Here is a 23,078-nt window from a genome sequence, read left to right as displayed (position 1 = left end):
AAATGCCAGAGCATTTTACTAAGTGGACTTCTCATTAAAAGCTAGTATGTGACTCAAACTTAGGGTCTATTTCAGATTTCCCTTAAATGCTTGTGGTTTTATAAGTAATTATATTTTTTTCAATGGAAGAGGTTGGTCTGCAATTGTTGGAAATGAGGAAAAAGGGTAAATTTGTAGAGAAAAGAATAGGGTCCCAAGTGGGATGTTGTGGTCATAGAGGGTGTCATTAGTCTAACAAAATACTTTCTTAGGAATGGTAGGGACCTTCATTCTTTATTGAACCAAATTTTAGCAACCACATGTTAGAAAAGAGGTTTGTGATGCCATTTCAAAGTTGATTTAATTAAATATGCTAAGACCCATGTAGAGTCTATAATTCCTGTCCTCTGATGACAGCGTTAACCTGCCTCCTGGTGTGTCGTCGTGAAGGCGGTGTTAGCCACCTTAAGGGACACATGACTAGACCTCCATAAACGTGAGGTAGCTTTAGAGGGGAAAAGAAAACACGGGAGGTCCTGGAATGATGTGTTAATATTCACAAATAGGAACTCCTCAAAATGTTAGAGTCACTTGAGAAATTAAACTGCAATGCAGTATTGATACCAGTGGTCATTCGTCAGAGGAACTTAAGGCAGAAACAGCTGAGGTTGTAGCAAAATAATATGATTTATAATTTTTGTATAACTATCATGCTCTATACCTGGAAAGTGGCCAATGTTGTACCATCTTTTACAGGAATGTAAAAAGAGAAAGATTGATTTCCCACGTTATAAATCAGGTCTCGGTTTCAGAAGTCATAGAATAATTGGGAGATGAGAGACAAGCTTTATAGAGAGTACCCAAATCTCTGAACTAGCCAGAATTTGACTTGCAGGAGCAGTCCTTACTAGTTTTTTACTTCCATTTTTGGAGATCACAACAAATTGGAGGATAATATGAGAATCACTAAATATATTTGCTAAGAGTACATGAAGACTGTTTTCAGCAAAAAAGAAAATGACAATTAGGGAAATGGAATGAAGGGGTAAGAGTCTGATCTCAGCATTAAATCTTGTTAGCAGGCCTGAGGCAAAGGGCAGGAATAAATAACCAAGTTTTATATGGAAAGGAGCTAGCAGGATGTCCTTGCATCGAATAGTAGAAGCAGCAACTGCAGTATGTTAATCTCTTAAATAGAAGAGCAGAATAACCCTGCTGGGGAAAAAAAAAACAAACCCCAGCATAAGTTTTCTCTGTTTAAATAACACCTGATCCATCTTGGCCTAGGTACATTGGCAAGGTTTAGGGAAGAGACAGATGTGTCTGTGCGCACCTGTCAAATTTTGTTGAAATTTACTCTTAAGTTCAAAATTGCCTTTTCTAGGCAAGCGAAGGAGGTTGCTGAATCTGAGCCGTCCATTTTTCTGGCATTTACTGAAAGCCCAGTGCATTAACAGCCAGAACAGCGCACTGAGGAAGACACAAAAGGAGTAGACAGGATCTCTGCCTCTGCTTACGAGCATGCCATGTAGTTGGGGAGACAAAACTTAAATACTAGAACCAATCAAAGGTTACACAGAGATGTGCAAGTAAGTATATACATAATATGTGGCAAATGGCACAGAAAAGTGCAGAAGGGACTTGGAGGAAAGAGGAGCGAGCAAAACACAACAGGGTCAGATTAGTTCAGGAATGCACGTCACCTGACAAGTATAGTGTCTCCTTCATGTTTCTTTTTGTAGCATTGATGAGGAATAATGTGGGATAGGAAATTCAGATATAGGATATTGATCGCTTCCTTCTTTCTTATCTGTAGTCTCTCCATCTATCGCAGATGGAAATTAAATTGATCCAACAATTTGCTCTCCACAAAGCCATGTTGGTTTCTTCCTAGTAATTTGTGCTTTTCTTGGTGTTTGCAAATCGATTGCTATTATGGGATGCAGACAAATCTGGGCCCGGATCCAGTAGGTAGGGGAATTATTGGAGCAGATATGTGTGTATGCACATGAAATCCTGGAAAAATGGACTCTCATTTTTGTGTATTTTAATCACTGAGTAAAAACACTTTCCGGTTTTCTAAAGCCTGTTTAATTACACTCAGATTGCACTTTTAGGGGATTTACCTGCTGTATTTCATATTGCTACTGACAGGCCCAACCTTCAAACTGCCTTTTATTGCCAGGCCTTTTGTTTCAAAAAAAGAAATCTTGCTCTACCTGAAGAATCTTCTATATCCGTACCCACCCCCCTCTCCTTTGACATAGAAATGGGGATAGACATTTATCTAGTTTGATAAATAAAATGTTACTGCCGAAAGGCTTGGGAAAGTATACTTTATTTAAACACTCATCTGCATTGTTTAGCCTTAAAAAACATTTTGAAGTCCTTCTGAGGATTGTGAAATTCTTTCAAAACAAATTAAAAATAAAACATTTTCTGTGATTTCTTTACAGATTCTGGACAATCAGGAAGTCCAAGCCACAATGATCCTGCCAAGAATCCTCCAGGTAAATATGTGTTCCAGGGCGTTTGCAGTCTGACATTGTTGGAGAACAAAGGTGCCACTGTATAGATAAACACCCCGTAATTGGTCGACTGCCTGTTTTCTTCTGGCAGGCAGGTATGATCAGGACAAGATGTGATCCTGTTTAGGCCCTTCACAGTGGCAAATACTTTTGTATTGGCGTCATCAGTATTTACGTAATCACCAAGTGTTTTAATTTTTGTTAGTGTTTCTTTGAAAATGAATATGCGTGTATTTTAGTTGTGTATCTTTCAGGTGCTAAACGACATTGCTGTTTGAAGAGACAAGAAAATCTTTTAACCTTTCTTTTAAAACACACAAGAAAAAGTACAAATTTCCATTCTTTTGGTGAAGGTTGGTTATGTTTTCAGTGATAGGTTTTGCAAACAAGTTTTTATGCCATAAGGATTTTATTGGATTCGCGGAATCAGGAAATATTGAAAGTAGGCCTTTTCCTTTAGTATAATGTATGCCAAATCCTCTTTATTTTCAGAAGTTGTTCCAGATCTGAAAGAGGGCTTTTATAACTTGGCTGTTTTCATGGTTTTGTTGCTCCTGAATCTGAACATATAGAATTTTGATACTGATTTAGGAGGAGTGTCTTTTCATACATGAGATAAAACTCTAGTGGAAAGAAGAACTTCTAATATTTCAGTTATCCTAAAATTTTAATTATATCTGTAACTTTGGAAAAAGAGTGCTCTAAAAGTAAAAGCTATCAAAAACAAACAAAAAAGTTCAAACTAAGCATATATCCCCTCTACCTCCCCAAATACTTGCATTTGTATTTTCATGGAAAATAAACCAAAAAGTTTATATAAAGTAATAATAAAAGTTTCCTCAGGTAGACTTAGTTTTAGGTCCTTCATTGTTTGATGTTCCTTGTGATAATGATTTACTCATGTGAGGCTGAAATGCCTAAAGACTCCAGAACCACAAGAAAATATGTCTTGTTTTTATATGATGTTAGGAAGATACAGCAAGTAAATACTCAAATGAAAATGCAGAGTCAAACAAGAATAATTGATCTTTCTGGGCTCTGACCATCCTTTTATCTTAGAAAAAAAATTTTGCAACTACAGATTAACTTAATGTTTGACAAATATAATATATACAAATATAATATTCAAAGATAAAATATTCTTATTAAATATAGATTTAAAATGTATACTAAGTTGATTTTTCTCTACTTTCCTCAGTCTTTTAATATTACTATAAATGGACAAAAACATTTAAAAAACTGCACAGTCTTAAACTTAATTTATTATTTAGTTTTGTATGTTTGGGTAATTGGAATCAAAACAAGAAACTATTTAGAATCTAATAAATTTTGTCAGAAATTTTCTGAAGTAGAAAAAGTTTTATTAGCATGTCATGTCTTTAAAATTTCTTCTTTTTAGTTGATTAATATTTTTTCTGTATAGCATGACTCCCAAAAGTGAATTGTATCTAAATTTTTTTTAAAGCTCCCTCACTCATTTTACAAAGTATGGTAGAAAGAAAAAAACTTGTAATAGAAAAAGAGTTGATAAGCATTTTAAGTCAGACTACATAAAGGATAATGTTCTTTGCATTAGAATGACAGCTTGATTTAAAATTAATAAAGCTGTTATTGTTTGAAATGCATTTCTGAGCATCTACAAAAAATTACACTAATTTAAAAATGTTCTTTACTTGAACTGAACAAATCTTTGAAAAATTACTCAATGTCAAAATTTGATTTTTCAGTATTTCTCAAAAAGCTTGGTCACATTTTTCTTTTCCTACATTCAGTATAGCACCTCTTCATTTAAGTGTTTGCATATAATATGGCAAATGGAAACAATCAAATCTAATTTTTTTCTTTTTAATTTTTCATGGAAATTGACCCTTTTTGAGAACTATGTCCCAGCACTGTGGTGTTGAGTATTACATATACATAAATTATATGTCAATTACCAGATTTTCAGAGTTTCAATATAATAAAACGTATGTAATACCAAAATTAAATAGAATATAATTAGAATTTTTATTGATAATTCAGAAGCACTCCATCATTTCACAACCTTTGTGTATATCATTGTTATGAAATTAACAATAGAGATTATTAAGGTATTCTGTATGATGAAATTAAGATATTTTTTCTTTAATACCCTGAAATAAATAAATCAAGCTATTAGGAACATGGACTTGTTTCTAATTTGAAATGTGAGAAATCAGAGCTTACTAAGGTTTTGTATTACAGTTAATTGAGATAAATTATACTTATTATTAAAAGCTCTTTTTATAAGTATTTTGGTATCTTAGAATGTAATATATCTTTAAGAAGCCCTTTTCATCTCTGTATTCTATCCTTGGCTGAAATATGAGATATACAAAGTTGTGTGTCAATATCTGGAGAAGGCCAATCTATTTATGAGAAATTTCAAAATTTCTACTACCATAAGCAATGAAACAATCAAATTATTTGCTGCTTGTATTTTGAAAAAAATACCTTGATGGCCAGCACTTCCCTATCACGGGTAGTTTTCCACCGGAGGGTGTGCAACCCGAGGCAGCTGCTGCCGTCCGTTCCTGTGTTTATTTTCTAACACATTGGGGAGAGATGGCAAAAATTCAAGCTATTTAGAGAGAGAGGCTCTTTGAAATTTATTTCCCACTGTTGATATGATGGCAAAATCCCATCGAATCATCCTGTAAGTGCAGATGCACGTGTTTCCCCACAAACTGAGCACCCCCTGGCCTGTCTTTTTCTCCGGCTTTAGACTTGACTGTGACATGGAGATCATGTTCTTGCTGATTTCTCTGATTCTCTGAACTTCTGGAGAGTGGCCTTAGAGCTCTCCAGATTGCAGCACAGACGTCTGCACATAGGCCTTTCCTTTTCAACTTTTCTTGTTTGGGATTAGTTCTCAGTGAGCAAGCTAAGCACAGATGAACAAAAGCAGTGTATTTAGAGGAGGGGGGATATGTGATATTTGTTATTTTTAAAAACATTTTAAGTAGTTTTTGTTATTTAAAAATGCACTGAAATAGTCTCTATGGCATTTCTTATACTATTTGTGATTTCATATTTTGTTCTTATTCTTTGTTACGTGGTGGGAATGGCCCCCATAATGTTTTCGGGGCTAAGTTGCTCTAAAAGTTTAATGGTGTCCAAGGATATGACATTGTTATTTTGGTAAAAAAAAAAAAAAGCATGAGGACACTGAATTATTATGATACACATTTTCCTTGTTTATGATAGACTCAGAATTTTTATGTTTAGGTATACTTTTTTTGAATATCAAATTAATCCCTTGTAAGCAACAGAGCTATAAGTGTTCTCTCTCAACATTAGGAAACAACTGTTGTGGACCAAACAATGGTAAACCAGTAATTTAGAGACTTAGATTCAGAACTAATTTTATTTCTAATAATTAAAAACTCCAAACTCCACCTCAACTTTTAGGAAGTGTGTGATTGAACTATACTTTTAAAATGAGCTTTGACTTGCTCTATTATTTTATGTTTTTACACTCCTTGGGCTATGATGATCTTTTAGATTTCCTAGTCTGAATCATTTGACTACTGCTTGAATGATTAATATTGAAGGAGAACAAGACAATCTAGAAGTTAGAGCTTGCCTCGAAGTCAGTTTGAAGCTGCTACCTCATTTTGGAGTTTGGGAAGGCTGCACTTTTGTGATATGCTCTCACATGGCAGAAATACAGTAAAGAAACACTGAATCCTAGGGCACTTTTTGAAAATTTTATCATTTAAATTTACCAAGTATTCCAAGTATCATTAACCAGAGCTTTCTTCCTTGAAACAACATGGTCTTATTCCACTTTTCTTTTTTTCTCCCCCCCCTTTTTTTTTGCAAGTTTTATAGAGTACTTATGCTGTTTTGTGTGTTGACTTTTGCATAGAATCTGGCAAAACCTGTGGGAGCCATTAACATCATGTATTGGGTGTATATCAAATAAGCCACCTATATCCTCTCTGGAACAAAGATGGAACCTAATTAAAATAATTAAATAAATTAAACAAATAGTATTATTAGCTATAGCGCTATGCTTGTTTTACACATAAGAAATCTTCGTTTTAATAATTCTGAGGTTGATCCCTTCCCATCTCTATCTTATAGTTACTGAGAATAAAGCCAAGAGAGGGCTGTCATGATACTAATGAAAACAAATAATTATAAAGATAATAAGTTCAGCATCTGTAATTTTAGTTGTCTTCTGTTGGGATCACTGGGGCCCATATTTGCTTAATTCTTCCCTTTTTTTCAAAACTTAGAATTTGGGACAAACAATATTTTTTCCTAGTTACAAAAATAAGAAAACATTTTTTTATTTGTATATGGAGGTAAATATATTTGCATAGACCCTAAAATATCTTAAGAGTTGCTGTTCAGAGTAAAAAAAAAAAGAGAACATTTACTTTCTTTATTTTTTAAAATAACCATTTACTCCTCAATTAAGTTTATAACCATTCCTCCTATTCTCATTTATTGTATCTATCAGAATCACTATTTCATGATACCTAGAAACAGTTTTAAACTTGGACACTAAACAATGTGCAACAGACTATAAACAGGCTTTCTATTCATAAAAGTATAAAGAGAAAGACACTGAAAGGATTGGTTAACTGTGGTAAGACCAGAAGTTGTAGGTAAAGTTTTTAAGTAATTTGAGAATGAGGTCTGTACAAGTCAGTGTGAAAATCAAAGGATTTCTTTTTTCGTAACAGATTTTGTTTCAGGAACACTTTTCTTCTTTTTCCATCCTCTGAGTTTTTTTTGAAGACATCACATTCAGTAAAGTTCTTCAATATTCAAATTTATGATAGAGTGCAGAGTAAAGGAGGAGAGGATGAAACAAGTGTTTTCTTCACAAATTACTCTTAAAAAGCTAGAAAAGTACATAGCCCTCAGCTACTTATTTTTACAGGCTACCTAATGGGCACTTGTGTACAACCCACTCCTCAAAGGTTAATCTACATAGCAATTGGCATCATGCCCAGCTTCTACAATGGTTCCGGCCTAATTACTTGTAATATTTAATTTTGGGAGAAAAAGGGGTAATTTAGTAATATTCCATAAGGTTATGAAATAAGGAGATTTTTTACATAGCTCCCCAGTCACCCACCCTATTAGGTAACAAATAATATTAACCAAGAGTCTTCTGGTTGCTGAGTTCAGAACTTAATATTACATTCTAGGAGTCAGCATGTAGGTCCACATGTGTTGAGTCAGCTCAAAATAAGGAGTAGAGAGTGGGGAGTGGGGAATACACACCATTCCATGCCAAGAAAAATAAACAGTCTAGAAAGAGATGTATATAGATGGATTTTTCAGCTAATAGATATTTAATGAACATCTATTGTATGCATGGCATTAGGCTAGATACTGCAGAAGATAAAAGCATGAATTACACTTATCCTTGCTCTCCCAGAACTTTTCTGTTCATAGGTATATTCAATGTGTTATCCACATACACATAAGGTGTGGCTAAAGCAGGTTTACTGTTGTACATATAAAATAATATGATAATTAATAAATAAAAATACAAGAATAAACTGTTTGCATACCCACAACTGTAAATCTACTTTTGCCTGCCTTGTATGTATGTGTGTGTGTGTGTGTGTGTGTGTGTGTGAGAGAGAGAGAGTGTGTGTGTGTATTATTTAGTGCTACATCTGAACTGTCATGGGAGTTCAAAGTTGTGAAATACTATTTCCAAGCATTGTAGGCAGCAAGCTGGAGTGGAGAACACATGAACTTTAGAATTAAATTTTCCCCTGAATTGAGGTTAAATGTAAACATCAGACTGGTGAGCACACCTGGTAAGTAACGAGTTTGATAAGAGCGAGGGCTTTGTATCCTCCTTTCTCTCCCAGTGGGATTGATCAAGAAGACTTCTTGCTGGAAGTGTCATTTGTTGTGGAACCAAGTAGAAATGTGTTAGGTTTTTACCCTGTACTCCTCTAAAGACTTAGAATGGCATAAACAATGTTACAAGTCAAGAAAAAAATGCATTAGATTAGGTTGGAGATTGTTTAAAAGACACAAAAGAAACAGATTTTCTCAAGACGCTTGTTGAAAGAGAATTGCAATTTTTAGATTGTCAATTTTGTTCTAAGCCTTTTGACATATAAGGAAATGTAGACTGAAATCTTGTTACAGTTTTTAATAGTGATAATGAGAAATAATACAAATGTGTCACTACAGATTGCTTTTCCCCTGGCAAGACTGTCTCTTAGTTCCTTGTATTAACATTGTATAAATATTTTTCCCTCTTGCCTTTCCATGGTGTTACTACTTTCTGAAGCCACCAACTCTTCTGTCTCCATTGACAATTTTATCTATCCCTTGTTCTTCTGGCTCTTTCTGTATATCTTCCTTATTCTATTCACTTTACCCCAGCTATTTATTTCTTACTTTTAAAAAAAATGCATCTTTGTCCCTCATTCAGCCATCCACCTTTAATAAAATGTCCCTTCTTTCTCTTCTTTTCATGACATGATGTGAAAGACTTTAAAATTCCTTTTGACTTCCTTTATAACTATGCTTCTGTACTCACTGAAATTACTTTTATTAAATTCATGACTTTTGCCATCAAAGTCCAATGGTTCCTTTCCATTCCATGCCTGCTTTCATATTCTTGAGCATTAGTTTGATTTAGTTGACCATGCTTTACGTAAAATATTTTCCTTACTTAAATTTTTTTAAACTTTATTGTGGTAAGAATACTTAACATGCAGTCTCCCCTGTTAACAAATATTATGATACTTTACTCTTGACTACAGTGACAGTGTTGAACAGCAAATCCCTAAAGCCTATTTGTCTCGTACAGCTGAAACTTTATGACTGTTGATTAGTATCTCTCCCTACCCCAAATCTGGTAACCACCATTTCCCTCTTTGAATCTATAATATTGACTATTTTTAATACCACATTTAAGTAGAGTCATGCTGCATTTGTTTTTACGTGACTGGTTTATTTCACTTAGCATAATATCCTTAAGGTTCATCCATGTTATTACATATTAGAAAATCTCCCCCCTCCCACTTTCTTTTCTGGTAAAGGCAAAATAGTATTCTACTGTATGCACATACTACTTTTTCTTTTCTTTTTTAGTTTTATTTTTTCATGTTTAAGAGAGAGAGGGAGAAGGGGAGGAGGAGCAGAAAGCATTCACTCTCATATGTGCCTTGACCAGGCAATCCCAGGGTTTTGAACTGGCGACCTCAGCATTCCAGGTTATCCACTGTGCCACCACAGGTCAGGCATATACCACTTTTTCTTCATCCATTCATCTGTCAATGGACGTTTAGTTTGTTTCCACATCTTGTGTGTAATAGTGCTGCAGTGAACATGGGAGTGCAGATACCTCTTTGAGATCCTGATTTCAATTCTTTTGGATAAATACCAAGAAGTGGAATTGCTGATGGTGGTTCCATTTTCAATTTTTTGAGAAACTTTCATACTGTTTTCCATAGTGGCAGCAACATTTTGCATTCCCACCAACAGTGTGCAAGGATTCCAATTTCTCTACATTTTCCACAGTTGTTGTCTTTTGGGTTTTTTTGACCAATGTCATCTTGACAAGAATGAAATGATATGTCATGGTGATTTTGATTTGCATTTTCTGGTGATTAGTCACATTGAGCCTTTAAAAATATACGTGTTAGCTATTTGTATATTTTCTTTGGAGGAAAGTCTTTTTAGGTCCTTCACCCATTTTAAATCAAGTTATTACTTATTTTTATTTTTATCATTTGCTATTTTGTGTGTATATGTACCCTGACCGGGGATCGAACCTGCAATCTCAGCATGTCCGGTCGACACTCTAACCAATTTAGCTACCCAGCCAGGGCCTCATTTGCTATTATGTTGTAGGAATTTCATATATATTTTAGAGATTCACCCCTTATTAGATATTTGGAGACCCATTTTCTCCTATTCCATAGGCTACCTGTTGATTGTTTCCTTTGCTGTGCAGATGCTTTTTAGTTTGATATAGTTCTACCTGTTTATTTTGCTTTTATTGCCTGTGATTTTGAAAACAGGGCCCTTTTCTGGTAATACAGGAACCTTTGTGGGTTTTTTTTTTTTTTTTTTTTACCTATGTGACATTTAGGTGCAATCTCATTTTTAAAAACGTATTATTTATTGGGTTGACATTGGTTAATAAGACCGTATAGGTTTCAAGCATACAGTTCTTTGATACATGATCTGTATATTGCATTGTGTGCCCACCACCCATAGTCAAGTCATTTTCTGTCACCATGTATTGACCCCTTTACCCTTTGCTTTCCCCCCACTCCCTTCCCTCTGGCAACCACCATACTGTTGTCTGTGTCTATGAGTTTCAGTTTTATTTCCCACACATGAATGAAATCATATGGCTCTTAGCTTTTTCTAACTGATTTATTTTGCTTAGTGTGAGAGTCCCAAAGTCTATCCATGTTGCTGCAAATGGCAGAATTTCATCTCTTCTTATGGCTGAGTTGTGTTCCATAGTAAACATGTACCACATCTTCTTTATTCAGTCCTCTAGCAAAGATATGGTTGTTTCTGTATCTTGACCACTGTGAATAATGCTGCAGCAAACCCATGGATGCATATATCTTTGTGAATAAATGTTTTTGACTTTTTCAGGTCGATACCCAGAAGAGGTATTTCTGGGTCATATGGTAGTTCTATTCTTAATTTTTTGAGGAACTACTATGCTATTTTCCATAGTGGTTTCACCAGTTTACATTCCCACCGGCAGTGAATGAGGGTTCCTTTTCCTCCACAGCCTTTCCAGCACTTGTCATTACTTGCTTTGTTGATGATAACAGTTGTGAGGGGGTCTCTCATTGTAGTTTTGGCTTGCATTTTCTAGTAGTCAGTGAAATTGAGTATCTTTTCAAATACCTGTTGGCCATTTGTTCGTCTTTTTGAGAGAAGTGTCTGTTCAGGTCCTCTATTCATTTTTAAACTGGATTGTTTGTTTGGTATTAAGTTGTATGAGTTTTTTTTTAATTGAATTTATTAGGGTGACACTAGTTGACATAATTATACAAGTTTTGTGTGCCCAGTCTACAACACATCTCTGTATACTGTGTTGTGTGTTCATCCCCCCCAGTAAAATCTTTGTCCATCACCATTTATGGCCCCAAAACTTCCTATGCATTTTGGATATTCACCCCTGTCAGAGCTGTTATTTGCAAATATCATCTCCTATTCGGTTGGTTTCTATTTTATCTTGTTGGTTTCTTTTGCTGTGCAGAAGCTTTTTAGTTTGATACAGTCCCATTTATTTATTTTTGCTTTACTTCCCTTGCCTTTGGAGTCAAATTTACAAAATGCTTTATATGATTAAGGTCCATAAGTTTAGAACCAGAATAGCTAAAGCAATCCTTGGGGAAAAGAACAAAGCTGGAGATATCACACTACCTGACTTTAAGTTATACTACAGACTATGATAATCAAAACCGCATGATATTGGGGGAAAAACAGACATACAGACCAGTGGAACAGAATTGAGCACCCAGAAACAAAAACCACATATATATGGATGGGCAAATAATTTTTAAAGATTTTACTTGTTGGTTTTTAGAGAGAAGAGAATTAGAGAGAGAAAGGGCACAGGAGTGGGAAACATCAACTTGTAGTAGTTGCCTCTTGTATGTGCCTTGACCAGACAAGCCCAGGATTTTGAACCCACGACCTCAGCATTCCAAGTCAACACTTCATTCTCTGCAGAACCACAGGTCAAGTGGGCAAATAATTTTTGACAAAGGAGCAAAAAACACACAATGGAGAAAGAAAGCCTCTTCAATAAATGGTGCTGGGAAAATTGAAAGCCACATGCAAAAGAATGAAACTAGATTACAGTTTGTCCACATGCACAAAAATTAACTCAAAATGGGTAAAGACCTAAATATAAGATCTGAAACAATAAATTACAATCAGTTTTTGTTAGACGTAGATATATACATTTGGAACAGATGTCTTCTAGTGTTCCGGACCCACACGCTGAATAACTTTTTGGGCCTGTGTCCCTCTATGCCCTATGGTAACTCATTAACATTTGTAAATTTGAATCCATTCTCTTTCTACCAGATTTGACTTTTTCTGTGTGTAAGATATCTTAGGGATACCAGAATCTACCCAGACACGCTTGGTTAGAATAGCTCATGAGCTCCCTCTAAAGAACTCTCTTTCTTATCCTCCATGTATTTATTCATCATCTACTTTTAAAGGTCAATTGAATACTTTCCCTCCTCTTAGATTCCATTGCCCTTATCTGAGTTCTAGATACTATATGTCTTTTGCCTGATATTGTGGAAAAATCTTAAAATTGTCTCTGTTCTTTTCTCACCCTTTCTTTCTCAGATGCTATAAATGAGTACACTTCATAAAACTCAAATCTGACTTTCTAAAAGCCCTTGATGGCTCACCCCTTATATACTCATGTTCGATGTCATGGCTTGAAGTGCTGTTTAGGTACCAAGTATATATAACAAGTTCTCCTTTTTCTTTCTTCCAAGTGATGTGATCTGATTTTTGCAAGGACTGCCAAATCTGCCCTGCAAACTTTGTGTACCTGTTCTTTCCAAACGATTCCATACATCTTATCACCTTACCCTAGGCAGGGTTGGACAGCTCTGTCTCAACTGTGATTGACATCTTCTACTGTAAACCTTTGTTTACACATCTCTCCCCTTAAGTAGAAAGTTAATTTTTTTAATGAGAAATTTACCATTATAATTCCATATATATATATATATATATGTATATATTATATATTTTTTTCACTTGCTTGATACACTCTCAGAAACACTGCTCAAGAAAACAGGACGTCAGTACTTAGACATTGCTGGCCCAACTTTTCCACTTATGAAAACAGAGCAAAGAGGTTAAGAGATTTGGCCCAAGGTTTCAATTAGTTATTGGCAAATGTAGGTTAAAACTTATTTTTTGCATGGGTCATAACTTTAAGTCAGTAGTAATCCCATTACATTATTATTACTTTTCTTTACCCCTCACCCCCAATAAATAATACAGTTTATTGTGGTGGATTGCCTTGTGATGAAATGAGAGAAGTTGGCCTGATCTGTGGTCACATATAGTGTTTATGAGTATGCACTGCCATGAAAGACAAAGAAATGAAAAATGTTTCTGTTGACATTTTTAGCAAAACTGAGTCTAGGTCCCCTGGCACTCACCAGTGGGCACCACATTGAGTCTCTGGGGGCAGTTGTGACAGCTATAGCTTCTGGGACAAGGGGCAGTGGGTAGAAGGCAAGGAGATTATGGAGGCGAGTCTTGAGTGACCCTTGTCTCAGTGAGAATGAGCTTAGGGAGGGATATCAGCTGAGAGAGTTCGAGGCTGTGCGATCAGGGCTCCGACAGAGAGGGCTTCCTCTACGCCCAGTAATTGCAGTTGCGGAGCTCAGTAGCCCCCATCTTGTTCTCTACTCTGGCTTGTCTCAGGTGCATGTGCCTTGCATTTCTGTAGGTCTGGGATCCACTCATTACACAGGCACAAGTGTAATCTAAACACAATAAATACTCTCACAAAGCTGTGAGAGAAAGGACTAGTTCTTGGCTTGTATATAGTTAGTTATTCAAGTGTTTGTTTTTCCTACTTCTATAACAGGATTTATTATTGCAGGATCTGTGGCATCTGAAGTGATGTCATAAAATAACATAGAGTCAAGGTGAAATTTTAATATATTGATGTAGGCATTTCATTTATACTGCACCTAGATCCAGAAAATTTTCAAGAGGCCTTGTAGTTAAATAGGTTGCAGTTTGTTACATTTTAAAAGATGCTGCTCTAACATACTTTTCTTTCTTTGTGGAATGCCCACATTCCTCACAGGGAAGGTGAGAGGCCCCATGTGGAAAGAGGTCTCGGTCCTAACTGCCCCCCCCCCCCCCCAGTTACTCCGTGAATGTATCCGCCGCTCTGCAGAGGTTTGGTCGTTGCTCTTTCACTCAAGTACCTCAGGTTCTTTTTACAACGACTGCCTGCATCTGAACTTTCCTCGCAATTTAAATTCTTTTCCCTCTCCATATTTACAAGGTCTGCTTTTGCAGCATATGGCTACAATTTAATAATGCAAAGCATTTTTCTTCTCACAGCTGGAAAGCTGGGATTGTTCTGTGTCACAGTGAAGAGTGGACTTGCTCCAGGCTAGTTAAAATCACTGAACTTTGAAGAAGCTAAGCTTGCTGGATGTATTGTCCTGTAAAATGGTACCCAGGGGACCCTCACTTGCATGTTAGAGCTTTATGCTAGAAAGAGGGGTCAATTCTGTAGTAATACTTTGTAAGTGGAATAAAATATTTTAAAAAAATCTATCTGTATATCTATCTATCTATCTATCTATCTATCTATCTTCATCATCATCTATTTTTCTGTTTAGATATCTTTGTAGATATCTAACTACCTGAGTTTTAATGTTTCTATATCATAGGATTATAGAATGTGATTTATATTAGGAAAATCTACTAAAATCTCATTTCTTTTTTCCCCCTGAAATTATAACAGAGTATCAAGATATCAAGTAATTTAAAGCAAGTACCTTTATGGGGTAATTTGACTCTTGTTGGCTTTTGTATAATAATGTCATTGATGGAAGAGGAGTTTAAGAAAAAATCAGGTGTTGGTTTTCAAAGTTGTTACAGATCTTTTTGAGTCTTTGACTTGTATGCTGCTCTTCAGGGACTTTGTACACATTCATTTTGTTTTATGTAATACACCTGGAGGCAGACTCCTATTTTCACTGATATATTTCTAACTCTTGATTCCAGTAAAGATACCCCCCCCCCATACCTTGACCATATCCATATCGCCATGGCATTCAAGAGGAAAAAAAGAAGAAAACCACTCAACTTTCAGATTTAAGTTTATCATTGAAATCTTAGGTGCGCCTGTTAATGGCACAAAACAAACAGTGACATGATATATTTGTTTCATGTATTATATGGTTCCTTTTATATTAAATGTCTGAAACAGGCAAAACCATCAACACAGAAAGTAGATCAGTGGTTGCCAGGAGCTGGGAGGTGGGGGTATGTGTCTGTTAATGCGTACAGGATTTCTTTTTAAGATGATGAAAATGTTCGGGGGAAATAGATATTGGTAATGGTTGTACAACATTCTGAATATGCTAAAAACTCTGAATTGTACTCTTTAAAAGGGCATTTAAGTTATATGTAAATAAAGCTGTAGGGTTCCCATGTGAGCCATCTGGAAAAAAAGATCTGGAACTCCAGGCTATTTTAGAGATTTGGGGGTTCTTAACCTGAGGGTTAGAGACCTCTGGGGATCTAGGTAGAGGCTCCATGAAACCTCTGGTACAAGGATGCCCCTGTGTGAGTGGACACTTGCATTTCTCAGAGTGCTCTTATATCCTGGTGAGATGCTTTACTCTAGTGAGGTGCACAAATCACTGGAAGGTTTGGATGACGAGTGACATGACGTAAGGTTCTGTCTCCATCATGTATTTTGTGGTACTTTTTAATGAAGGGGAATTTTAGTTCCAGAATTTGATGTTTTGGATTGCAGTCATTTTCTGAGTTAAGCTATTTTCTAAGCAGAACAGTAAGTAAGTAAGGATTATAAAATGATTATCTTCATCAAGCTCTAAAGTGTTGTGACATTTAAACTCAGGATGTTATAGTTGATATCCAGAGTAACCACACAAATTACAGTACCTTATACAGTTTTTACAAGTGAAGGCGAGAGGATCTATGACTTGCAAGAGTGCATGTAGAAAATGAGTGATGGATGAGGAAGGGCCACTGATGGGGTGACTCTGAAAAGAGGGAGGCAAATATTTTCAGAAGAAGATAGTTGGTGCTGGAAAGGGAGAAGGGATTGAGAACTACAAATGGGCAGTTACAAAATAGTCCCGGGTGTGAACTACACGGGGAATATTGTCAATAATACTGTAATAACTGTGCATGGTGCCAGGTGATATGATGCCTTTGTAAAGTACATAAATGTCTAATCTCTGTGCTACACAGCTGAAACTAATATAAAATAATATTGAATATCAATTGAAATTGAATTTGAAAAAAAATAGTTTCATGTTGGGGGAAAATAAAATAACACTGAATCTTAATGCATTACTGTTTTTAAAAACATTATTTGCAATATATCCCTTTAACTAGAGCTCCTAGATTTTAAAATAGTTTTTCTAATCTCTGTAGCTGGTATTTTTGCCTTGGGTGACATAATCCCTGTGACATATTCATTATAAGTTCATGGTGATCTCCCTAATGTACAGGTATGATTATTTTATTTCCTTCCTTATATTTTCAAAGGTTCCCGCTCTAGGCTAAATCTAATCCTTATCATGGCATTGAATATGTTCCTTCATGATGTGGTCCCTGCCTTCTCTTGACCTTGCATTTAGCCTTAGCCTCATGCCTCCCTTCTGTGTATTGCCCGTGTTGTTTTTATTCCTAGAGTGCCTGTACCCGTAGACATCTCCAGTGAGACTTCTTCAGACTCTTTCTGCAGAGCAGTTGTACAATAATGGCACTCACTTACTAAGTGTTTATAACTGTTCACTTGTTTGTTTCCCTGAGTGAATTCTGAACTGCTTCACGTGAGGACTGTGTCTTCCATTTATAAACCTAACATTTAGAAGTGTCTGGCCAGAAACAGTGTTCAAGATTTTATAAAATGGAGGCTTAGACCAGTAACAGACTAAATAAATTGTAACCTGTACTACAGTAATGAGACCGTTCCTATCCCTAGAACCTGGCCTAAACCAGGAAAAGCAGGCGTTTTATGGAGACATTGCATCTTCTACCCAGACATGATTATTTGGGAATGTTCTAAACTTTAAGCCTTGTGTAGCATGATCTGATGATGAATTTTGTAGGAACATGTCAGACTGAGAATTGTAGTGCTCTAATTACTGATTCAAAATACTAGTCTCAGATAGATCAAGTTTCTCTTCTCCCAGTCTGAGGAATTGTAGAGAAGGCCTATTTGCTATTTTTATGCTTTGATTCAGTGTGAGTACTATAATGTTGCTAGAGTTTATATGATTTATGAATGAGGGAATAGGTAAGATACCTTGCTAGAAGCTGCAAAAAATACATGACTGACAGTTAATATTTTCAAAAAATTTTCCTGATTACAAGGTATTTCCAAATCATTTGTGATTATTATTACTTTTTTGGTCACCTTCTAGAAATTTGGAGACCTTTGATTAAAGATAACTTGCTCAAGGATGTATTTTTTATTTGTTTATTGAGGTATAATTTACATAAAATAAACTGCCTGTGTATCTATGGTATCATATATATGCATGGAAGGGAAGGAAAAGAAAGGTACTACCTATATGAAGGTAGTGAGTTTTGACATATGTCCGTACTCATGAAACCAACACCACAATCAAGATGGTGAGCATGTCCATCAACCTCAAAAGCTTCCTCTGACTGCTTTGGAATTCATCTCTTTCTCTACCTCCATTCTCAGATGACTTCTGATCTGTTTTCTGTGACTATACATTAGTTTACATTTCTAGAATTCTGTATAAATGGTATCATACAACATGTATTCTCTTTTTTTCTGGCTTCTTTAATTCAGCATAATGATCTTGAGATTTATCCATGTGTTATTAATATAAAGTCTACATTTGCCTAACTTCTGATTCACATTATCCCAACCCTTCACTAAAATTTCCATGCAGATATGTAAAACCTTACAAACTTTTTCTAAGCACGCTAAAACTGGGACAGAAGGATAATAATCACTTGGTAGAATTTTGAAGGCTTAGCTATATGATCAGTGCCGTTAAAGGAATTTTAGAAGTGTTTAGATAGGTTTCCCTATCTTTTATCTCATAAAAAAAATAGTAGTGTTGGTTCCCTGGGAAATTGTAGACATTTAAGTTTTATTCTACCCTACTAACATCCCCAAAGTGCAGAGGTTTTTAAAATATCAATTTAAAAGGCTATAAACTCAGAGAACAGCAGGGTTGAGAAATGGAGGAGAAAGGGAGGAGGAGGAAGAGTATGGGAGGATATCTCACCCCCTGATTCCATTTTTTAATGTAAATCAAAAAAATGTCCACTCTGGGGTAGAATCTAACTCCTTTGCACCATAAACAAGGCCCTTGGTGAACTTGACCTCGTCTGTCCTCCCTGAGCCTTGCATTATATAGAGTTTTCATGTACTACCTGGTAGGCTCTGGCATATCTAGGTGATGGGGCAAGAAGAGCCCATCTTTATCATAAAGGCTCACTAGATGAAGGACCAGCTGTTTTGCGGAGTTTGCTAGAAGTGTACTTATCAATTCTGACCAACATTGTTATTTGTATTACAACTGCAGCCTTTACCAATAAGTATTTATTGAACCCTAAGTACTTTATATGGCTTTCTTACTTAATCCTCACCCAAAATTTATGATTTCAGCATTATTATTATTATTATTATTATTATTATTGTCCCCATTTTACAAATGGGATTTGGGAGGTTAGGGAGTTTAAGTAATTATTCAAAATCATTACTAAAAAAAGGAGCAAATCTAGAGATTGGACTGAGATCGAGTTTAGAGTCCTTTTAGCACAGAGGCTGTCATATAACACTCAGTAAATGATACCCACTATTGTTACCAGCATCATTGTTATTTTTATTATTATTTATATTAAAGTTAAGTAATTTACTCAAAGCTCTACAACCAGTAAATGAGAAGACAGGAATCAGGTCCAATGATGTCAATGCTGGAGTCTTAAATTTCAACCTGTTTTGAGACCTTTACTTAACAGTAGCCAAGGGAAAGCCATCAGCTTTTCTGAGACCAACCCCTAAATCTGGATAGCGCATTGTTTAAGTAAAAAGAAATGACAACAGGATGCCCTTGGTAAGCAACTACTGAAGAACAAAAGAAAGGGTACATCATCAAGATCCAGAACAACATATTTTTGAAAGTGAAAAACTAGAAGAAAATTTCAGAAAAAAAAACAATTTCTTTACCCAGAAGAAAGGACTTTTTTGAAAAAAACGAACAGATAAAAGAATAGCTTGGTGAACAGAGTATACCATGTGAGATAAGGAAACAGCAAGAAAACTAAAGTTGATTTCATACAACTAAAATGTGCATTGACGAAATAGGAAATAGAATTGATATTGTGGAAATAATCAATCAGTGATACAGAGGATAAACTCGAGATGTTTGTTCCAAAAGGAGAGGAAGAGAACAGAGAGTTTAAAATGATGAGAAAAACGTTATATGAAGGGATGAAAGAACATTGAGCATTAGTTTAGGGGTTCTTAGTAAGAAATCAGAGCATTTAGGAGAGAAATAGAATCAAAGGTAAATGAGAAAACTTTTATGAGTTAAAAAAGATCTAAGTCCTCAGATCAAAAGGGTTAACTATATTCAACCAATAGTAATGCTAGCTAAATATGTCCTGTTGAAATTTTGTATTTTATGGAACTTTATAATTATCCTAGAAGAAAAAACAAATTACCTGTTTTGTTTTATTTTGTTTCTGGTCAACATTGAATTTCAGAAGACTGAGGGAGTATTTAAAATTATGGTGAAACTTTTTGTTGTTGTTCAAAGAGTTTTATCTCTAGTCAAAGATAATATAAATATATTCTTTATTATTTGTGGTCTCAAAAGATACAGTCCCTTATTTTCTTTGTAAAAAGTTCAGAACCTATTGCAATTGGCAGAGTGATGAACAATAAAACATTTTTGGAACAGGAAAGTCCCCATATATATATATATACACACACACACACACACACACACACACACACACACTTATAGCTAATATTATATAGATATAAACTAATAATGAGAGTTATGCCTAATTAATTATTATAAACAAGATTGCAGATATAAAGGTCTTTTTTTGTGTGTGTATATGTGTGTATATATATTTTATAACAATTATCTATGTCTCAAATTCCAGATAACATTTTTTAAATGGTGACAAAATAAACATAAACAAAATTTACCACTTTAATCATTTGTATACAGTTCAGTAGCATTGTTTATTAGCATTATTTTGCAACCAATCACCAGAACGTTTTCTACTTGTAAAACTGAAACTGTATCCATTAAGTAGCAACTCCCCATTCCCGTTCCCCCCAAACCCTGGCAGCCACCTATCCTCTTTGTTTTTGTGAGTTTGAATACTCCACCTTATTTCTTTTTTGTGTGTGGCTGGTTTAGTTATAGATTACATTTTTAACAACTGAAAAGCAAAGAAGTTTGGAGGAGGTGGGGTAACTAGGAATGGCAGACTTGTTTTCTACTTTTATGAAAATATGTTGTTGGGTTTTGCTAAAGGCTTTTTATTGTTTGCTTTTATAGATATTTTTGATTAGATTTGTTATTAGGGATGCTTTTCTCTCCTTGGTATCCAGTACATTTTCAGCATCAGTTAATATGGTTGCACGTGTGTGTTTGTGTTTCTCTATCATATTGATAGATTTCTTGATAGTGAACTGTACATCATGGAATAAACCCTAATGATAATATTGTATTTTTGATAACATTACTGTATTTAATTGGAACATATGAATTGGATATATTCAGTTTTATTTAGTATTCTCAAAATTGCATTTACATGTGTCCTTGATCTTTGGTTATTTTGATGAAGTGGGTTGCCAGTTTAGTTATTTTTGCTGACCCAGTAAAACCTCATGAGAGTGTCTTCGTAAGACCTGCAAGAGTATAAATAGCATTGGAATTTAAAGACTTAGCAAAGGATAGATAAAATCCAGCTGTGCACCCATCTGTATCTGGTGCCTTCTTAAAAGGTGTTTTTAAATCACTTTTTAAATTCTGTTACAGGGTTTTTAAATTCTAAAGTGCATATAAGTCACCTGTGGATCTCTTAAGCTGCAGATTCTGACTCCCAGGGTCTGGAGTCATGTCTTACAAACTTCCAGGTGATGCCAATGCTATTCTTTCTGGAACCACATTCAATAGGAAAATATGAGTGCAGTGGTTCCCAAACTTTGCTGCTCATTTGAATCACCTGGGGAACTTTTAGAACATTTTCATCTCTAGGTCACGTCTATGCCAATTAAATCAGAGTAGCTGGAGAAGGAAGCCAAACATAGGTTGTTCTTCAAAAACCCCCAGTGATCCCAGTGATCAGCAGATACTGGGAACCACTGCACTAGGGTAATTGGTCTATTCAGATGACCACTTTTCTCAATATTGTTTTAGTAAGTAAGGTTGTGGTCAGTAACATGCGTTACTTTTTTATACTTCTTTTGGTGCATTTGGCTTATGATTTTATATTTTGCTGGTCTTTTAAGGGAACCATCTTTCCTTTTAATCTTGTAAATACTCTTTTTTCAGTTTTACTAATTTTAGCTCTTATATTTCATTCCCTTTTTAACTTTTCTGGGTTGTTTTGCTTTTCTTTTATCTTATCACAAATTTTTTTTCTTTACTCCTTTTCATTGCTTTCTATATAGTTTATAATTTTTTTTATTTTGTTTGATTCATAGCTTAATTTCTTAATTTTCATGTAGTTCAGAAAATTTGGTCACTTTTTGTTTTTTACTTTTAGTTTATTTCTCCAAGATGAGATCTTATGACCTGAAAAAGTCTCTACTTTGAAGAATTTGTGAAAGTTTACTGTTTGTCAAAGATATGGTGAAGACTTGACTTGGGTGGGGCAGTGAATACATAGTAAAGGGTACAAAGATGTATTGTATAACTGTGTTATTCAGTGTCTCCAGTAAAATTAAAAAAGAAAAGAGCCTGACCTGTGGTGGCACAATGGATAAAGCATCAACCTGGAAACGCTGAGGTCGCCGGTTCAAAACCCTGGGCTCGCCTGGTCAAGGCAAATATGGGAGTTGATGCTTCCTGCTCCTCCCCCCTTCTCTGTCTCTGTCTCTGTCTCTGTCTCTCTCTCTCTCTCCCCTCTCTATAATGAATAAATAAAATCTTTATAAAAAAACAATAAAATTTCTAGTGGTTGTACAAAAATATTTTTTTTAAAAAGAAAAGACACGGTTAATTTTTATAAAGTTTCCATGGACATAACAACAAAGTATAATTTATATTTGAATGATATAAAATTAGTCTTTGTCTAATATTCATGGTCAGTTGGAAAAAAGATGTATTCAAAGTTCTTTCTATGTATTTGTATTATTTCAAGTTTCTTGTATTTTAATCAATATTGCTTGGTGCATGTGGAGTTGGATATTCTTTTCATTAATTGTGCCTTTTATCCATTTATAATAATCTTTCTCTTTTATTGTCCTCATTTTAAATTCCATCTTAACCTTTGCTAATTGACAGGAGGGTTTTTGTTTTAATTTGCCTGATTTCTCTTTGCCTATCTTTTGTTTTCAAACTTTCTTCTTATCTTTTTGTCTTGTGTTTCTTGACAATAGTTGGATTTTATTTGCTTGAGTTGATCTAATGCTCTCTTTATGGCACTATTCAGTCCACTTACATTTATTGCAATGATTAATATACTTAATTTTATTCTTTCTATTTTCCTTTACATTAATTATTTCATTTTACATTTTATGTCCTTATTTTTGCTGCTTTATTAAGTTTCTATTTATTGTGTTTTGTTTTCTCTGTTAATTTGGAA

General features: G+C 35.0%; 1 protein-coding gene across 11 annotated transcripts in view; it reads left to right on the top strand.

The window, feature by feature from the left end:
- Window positions 1-23,078, top strand: part of NFIB (nuclear factor I B) — a 241,171-nt gene that overhangs the window by 133,283 nt on the left and 84,810 nt on the right. For all 11 annotated transcript variants that reach the window (XM_066257269.1, XM_066257264.1, XM_066257268.1 and 8 more), the window contains one exon: window positions 2,436-2,489. In XM_066257269.1, the coding sequence (XP_066113366.1) occupies window positions 2,436-2,489 (54 nt within the window). The remainder of the gene's footprint in view (window positions 1-2,435; window positions 2,490-23,078) is intronic.

Source organism: Saccopteryx bilineata, chromosome 2 (genome assembly GCF_036850765.1).
Source record: "Saccopteryx bilineata isolate mSacBil1 chromosome 2, mSacBil1_pri_phased_curated, whole genome shotgun sequence".
Taxonomy (NCBI): domain Eukaryota; kingdom Metazoa; phylum Chordata; class Mammalia; order Chiroptera; family Emballonuridae; genus Saccopteryx; species Saccopteryx bilineata.
Note: the sequence above shows the minus strand (reverse complement) of the source record. Positions and strands in the feature narration are given on the sequence as shown.